Source organism: Capra hircus, chromosome 11, assembly GCF_001704415.2.
Source record: "Capra hircus breed San Clemente chromosome 11, ASM170441v1, whole genome shotgun sequence".
Lineage (NCBI taxonomy): Eukaryota > Metazoa > Chordata > Mammalia > Artiodactyla > Bovidae > Capra > Capra hircus.
The window spans coordinates 36,994,822-37,000,821 of NC_030818.1; the positions used below are offsets into that span (position 1 = coordinate 36,994,822).

At 44.2% G+C, this 6,000-nt stretch overlaps 1 protein-coding gene across 3 annotated transcripts in view; it reads left to right on the forward strand.

Annotated features, from left to right (window-relative positions):
• The window catches only part of SPTBN1 (spectrin beta, non-erythrocytic 1), a 210,708-nt gene extending 207,683 nt beyond the window's left edge, over window positions 1-3,025 (forward strand). For all 3 annotated transcript variants that reach the window (XM_018055241.1, XM_018055242.1, XM_018055243.1), the window contains 2 exons: window positions 905-947; window positions 1,707-3,025. In XM_018055241.1, coding sequence (XP_017910730.1) covers window positions 905-947; window positions 1,707-1,925 — 262 coding nt within the window. In that variant the 3' untranslated portion in view covers window positions 1,926-3,025. The remainder of the gene's footprint in view (window positions 1-904; window positions 948-1,706) is intronic.

The following is a 6,000-nucleotide window of genomic DNA, read 5'->3' on the forward strand; positions in this document are numbered from 1 at the left end:
CATACCATAACATCCGGCACAGACAGCCAGGCTCCCTGGCTGCCTCCCTCTGTGCTTCCCTGACACAGTGTCAGAGGGTTGGGACGTTGGCAGAGCACCCGACTGCCACACCAGTAATGCCCCGTTCCTCTTAACGCAGCCCTCCCAGCCAGTCCCCTCTGTGTCACAGCAATGGCCTCACCAGGGCAGTTTCTTCGGTTCTGAGATGTATGTAAGAAGAGAAATCTAGGAGACCTTTTCTGTGACTTTCTGTCAGTTCAGAAAGTCTGGTATTTGTTACTGTGGGGCATGTAAGCTCAGTGGCAAGATTTCAAAAGGGCTTATGATTTTCAAAGAGCTTTCTCTTGCATTCAGTTTAGAGCAGTGATCAGTCCATCCAGGTGGTCTTTGCCGCAACAAATCCAGGTATAGATACATTTGGAACATTTTTGATCCTTCCAGTGAATGAAACAGGCTTCCCAGGTGGCATTAGTGGTAAAGAACCCACCTTAAAAAAAAAAAAGAACCCGCCTGCCAGGAGACCTAAGAGACGTGGGTTCGATCCCTGGGTCAGGAAGAAATGGCAACTCACTCCACTATTCTTGCTTGGAGAATCCCATGAATAGAGGAGCCTGGAGGGCTACAGTCCATGGGGTCACAAAGAGTCACACACGGCTGAAGCAACTTAGCACACATGCAGTGACTGAAACACACAAGTCACTTGTGTATATTGGCCCAATTATATGGCCTTTTGATGTCCGGGGGTGGCTGCCGATCCCATGCAGGCCCGAACACATTGAGTGATGTGTGCAGGGTTCCGACGGGCATTTCTAGGGTGATTCCTGTGTCCCACAGAGGATGTGAGAGTTAAGGGTTTTTTTCCCTTAAGTGATACTGTGACTGACTTTCTTCTTTCAAATTACAGACTAAATGACGGCAATGAGTACCTCTTCCAAGCCAAAGATGATGTAAGTTTTTAAGATTCTTTTTTTTTTTTTTTTCAAATGCAAGTTTACAAGTGTTTGTGGCCTGATGAGCATTATATATGGTGCTCTTCACATAAGTGATGATCAGCGGTGGCATCTGTCCTCTGGTCTCCACAGTCACAGACGCTGGAAGGTTTTCTGTTCTCCTGTGTCTGTCAGGGGCAGTAAATGTCATCTCATTGTTCTCCTACCCTGGCAGGAAAGCTAGCGCAGGGTCTCTTGAAGTTTGTGGAAGAGAACTGTGGGTGATGCACAGGGAGGTGGTCTCCAAACTGGGGTGGAGCCCACAGCCCAGCTAGGAGCCTCCCCTCTATGCCCACTGCACTGTACCTCTTGTAACCAACCATCGCTTGGCTGTATGATCAGCCGATGAGAAAACATGCGTAGCGCGTTAAATTCAAACAAAGCAACTTCTGTTAAGTTTACACAATGTGGTATATCAAATAGATTTCTATTTCAAAAAAGAAAAAGCACTTTGTAGGGTAGGACCTGACCCCCGTGCTATAGGCCAGTCTTCCAGCTCGTCACATTTGTAGGACCATATACTACAGTGGAGACCTTCAGGTACTGTCAACTGAATTCAGGCGTTTGTTAGAGAGCCACTGTCCCTTCTCAGGCAGACATGCTATTCCTAAGCTTTCCAACCCACAGCAGCTCAGACGGTCACCCAGGCGGAGTGAGAGTATCTCATGTCCATCCAACTTAGATGAGTCTCACCTGTGTCCCCCCTCCTTTATCCAGGAGGAAATGAACACATGGATCCAGGCCATCTCCTCTGCCATCTCCTCTGATAAACACGAAGTGTCCGCCAGCACCCAGAGCACGCCAGCATCCAGCCGGGCTCAGACCCTGCCCACCAGCGTCGTCACCATCACCAGCGAGTCCAGTCCCGGCAAACGGGAGAAGGACAAAGAGAAAGACAAAGAAAAGAGGTTCAGCCTTTTTGGCAAAAAGAAGTGAACTCCTTTCTGTCACTTCCTGCCCTTCTCTTCTTACCTTTTCAGTGAAATTCCAGCATGCAAGCTCAGAACCAACACATTACTCTCTGTGCCTAAATGTTTCTCCATGTGGTTGATTTTTTTTCTTTTAATTTATAGAGCATTTCTCGGGGAGGGTGGGGAAAAATACAACCTAAACACTTTATCTCCAAGTTAACAAAAGTTTGAGGTGCAGAGGGAAGACCAGATTTTTTTTTTTTAAACGAAATTATATAGATTAGATCTCAGTATTTAAACTGTTCCTCAATTTTGTGAGGCTGTGTTGGAAATAACCCGCCTCCAGTGCTGTTGGTATGCAAGGCAGTGGTGCTTAAACAATATTTCCTGTGCTCGCCACAGACAGAACGTACCAATGTCCCAACACCATTCTCTCCCATTTACTCCCAGTGGTTTGACTATTAGAAGCGCCCATGATGGGTCTAACCTGGATTAAACTGATTGTGTGTGGTGATCTCGCTGCAGCCACAGTGCAGCCCCACTGTTAACTCTACAGACCAAGCCACTTGTACCTGGCATCACTTACTAACACATGACATGCAGCTTTTCTGCATCAACCTGGACAGCAGTTAAGAATGTCGGGATACAAGAAGGAATAGAAAACCGATACTGTTTTAAATAATCTGTAATTTCAATTTTTTTTTTGCTGAAATACATTATATTGTATGTTTGAGATAATTCTAGTACAAAGTATAATAAAACTAGATGTATAATAAACCCTTTAAATCATTGGTAAGTGTACAAGTGGAACCGAGGCATTTACTGGACAAAGTCATGTTACCGTAATGGTTACTTGCTTGTGCGTTACCACACTGTGTTATAATTTGCTTCATTACCTTGCTCTTTGATACATAGTGTGCATTTCTCTGTCACTGTAACAATTATAATGACAAATTTTCATCTTACTGCACAATCAAAATGGCATTGATAGGAATGAACTCCAGAGGCTGGGCCTGACAAGGAGGTTGGTCACTCAGGCCCGGTGCTCAGTCGTATGACCTGTACCTCTCAACTTTTGCCCTATCTGTTAAATATATGCGATGTCATTAAATGCTTTTAAATCTAGCATGGTGGGTGACTGTTGTTTTTCCTCTCCTTGCGTGCACGCCATGTAGGGGATTTGCACAGTGCAAAATAGCAGATGGGAAACAGGAGACTGTCCATCTGGGTACCTGTTGCACATTCTTGTGTATGTCTGGTGTCCCAGCTTTGAAAAATCACAAGAAACAGAGCAATAAATATGGAATGTTTTGTAGCCATACATGCAGATTTTATCTTTTATTTATGAAAATGTTATCAAAAAGCTCACCAAACCTGAGCTCTGAGACTAGGGTTCAAAAACATTTTCAGTAAATAGAGGTAAGTAGGTATTTTAGGCTTTGTAGGCCATACTCTGTTGAAACTCCGCCACTGTGTATTACAGAGGCAGCCGTCAATGATACGTGAACCCATGGGCACGGCTGTGTTCCAGTAAAACCATGTATGTGGACACAGAGTTTAATTTTATATCATTTTCATATGCCACACAATATTCTTTTCTGATTTTTTAAAAAAAATTTTAAATGTAAAATTTATTTTACACAGATTGTGCAAAACCAGATCACAGGCCATGTGTGGCCCATAGACCAGTTCGCTGATGCCAGCGGTAGGGGTCATGGCTTAGATATGTGTGTCATACTTGTCCTAGTTGATTGATTCTGTACCGCTTGCATATTTTCTAATGTGCAGTAGCAATGAAGGTTAGTATTACAGACTTTCAGTAGTTTATTCCCCAGAGGATATGCTTAACCTGACCTCACAGCTGACTGACATCAGGGGTGTTACCCTTAGGTGAACTGAGATCCCACTGTTTACTACCCACTCCCTTCCCCCACCCCATCAATCCCCATGCCCCTGTGTACCCAGGGTTGTTTATCTCATCACGACGCTCCCTTACCCTTGCCTTACTCAGGACTGGAATCAAGTTGTTCATTTCTTAACAGGTAGACCTCTGACCAAAACGTTTAGTTTAGAAAAGGCATCTTGGAAAATAATCGTGATTGACTACAGCCTACCTAACAAAGCCAGGCCGGTGGCAGGCGGGCCACCCTCGGAAGGAAACTAAGCAGCAATCCCAGATTCCCATGAAAAGTAGATTTGGCTGGAACATTTCACACATAATTCTAGAGGCTTGCAGACCCCCAATGCCTGGTTTTGGAGGTTCGTGATTGCCTCCCTCCCAATGCTGAGGATGCCTGCGGCCTGAAAGTGGAAGGTGATGGGCAGCAGGCAGAGAAGCAGCCACCGAAGATGGGCTTCTGTGAGTCGTCAGGAGCCGATGGCAATAGAAAACCAGAATGAAGGTGTCATCTCAGGCTGAAGTTAGAGGCCACATAGGATCACAATCTTCAGTCCTGTCAGGGTAAATAGCAGATTTTTGTAAAAATCATGCACTAAACATTTTGAGAATTGTGCACATTTATTTTTGTTGCTGCAGTATGCTATTTTACTTGAATTTTTAGTGATACGGGACAGGTAATGCAACTGGTCTCACCTCTGGGAAATAAGCAGAAAGTAAGGCTTTTAGGACACGGAGGAGGCATTCTCGATTAAAGGTTCCTCTTGTCACATTTGAACATCTCTACAGTTGGAATGCACCTTCAATTCGCAAGCCTCAGTGTTGTTTTCTTGGCAGTACTTAGAGTGATGGTGTTTGTACACCTGCAGTTTGTATGCCTACAGTTCTTCAGTCAATGCAATAGAGTATATCAGAGCAGCTGACACATGGTTATCTTCTCACAAAGTTTTTGGCACTTTTCAGGGAAGGGTGGCTATAATACTTCCTTATGCGTACATTCTTTGCATTTATTAGTTGAAATACTTGAGTATTTCATCAAGTGGTAGAATTCATATAGGAAAGGTGGGATACATGCCTGAGTTTTTACTATGATCTGAGCTGGTTTTTTCAAGCCTGATTCATAACCCCAAAGGCCTAAATTAAAGAAAAAAAATAAAACTTCCGTCCACTAAAGCTCAGGACTTCTCACCATTGAAAGTCTTAGGGAAATGATTCACTATCCATTTTCCAAGACCAACCATCCGTGAAATTACCCTTTTGGAAATTTTAAAATATTCCATCTTTGGCTGGTGGAGGCCCCTTCAGGTTGGCTACTGAGCCTTTCTGATATCATCTTTCTCCTTATCTGGCTTGACACAATTGCTCATTTCTTACCCCTGGACCTGCAATCAGATTCCTCTGAGACAACCTGGTTTCTTTTAGTGTAAAATGGTATTTCATAACCATTATTGGTGTGCTCGCAATTCTGTTGCTACTGGTTGGTCCTTGTTTTCCAGGCATATCAGAGATAAGAAAAAAAACTTGATTTCAAGTTTGCAGCGGTCTTTACTGCCTTACATCGCAGTCATTTTCACTCAGAATCATGGCTTTCAAGGATACAAGAGGCATAGAATGGAATATGATAGTTATTCATGTGCTTTATCCCAAATTGCATGCATAGAAACTCAGTACACCACCACCAATATAATTACTGTCAAAATTCTGTAATCATCCTAGATTCATGTGTGTACCCTTTACCCAGTTCCCCCCAGTGGTGTCATCTTGCAAATCTAGCAGGGTATCACCTCCAGGGTGTTTGATACAGTCAAGATACAGGATGTTTCCATCTCCCCACACCTTCCTGCTGCTGTGTTACACAGCCACACCTGCTGCCCAGCCCCTGCCCCTTTTACCTCTGGCAACCTCCAGTCAGTTTTCCATTGCTATAAACTTGTCATCTGAAGAATGTTGTATAAATGGAATCACACAGGGTATAATCTTTTCAGTTCCGTTGCTCAGTCGTGTCCAACTCTTTGCGACCCCATGAATCGCAGCACGCCAGGCCTCCCTGTCCATCACCAACTCCCGGAGTCCACCCAAACCCATGTCCATTGAGTGGGTGATGCCATCCTACCATCTCATCCTCTGTCGTCCCCTTCTCCTGCCCTTAATCTTTCCCAGCATCAGGGTCTTTTCAAATCAGTCAGCTCTTCACATCAGGTGG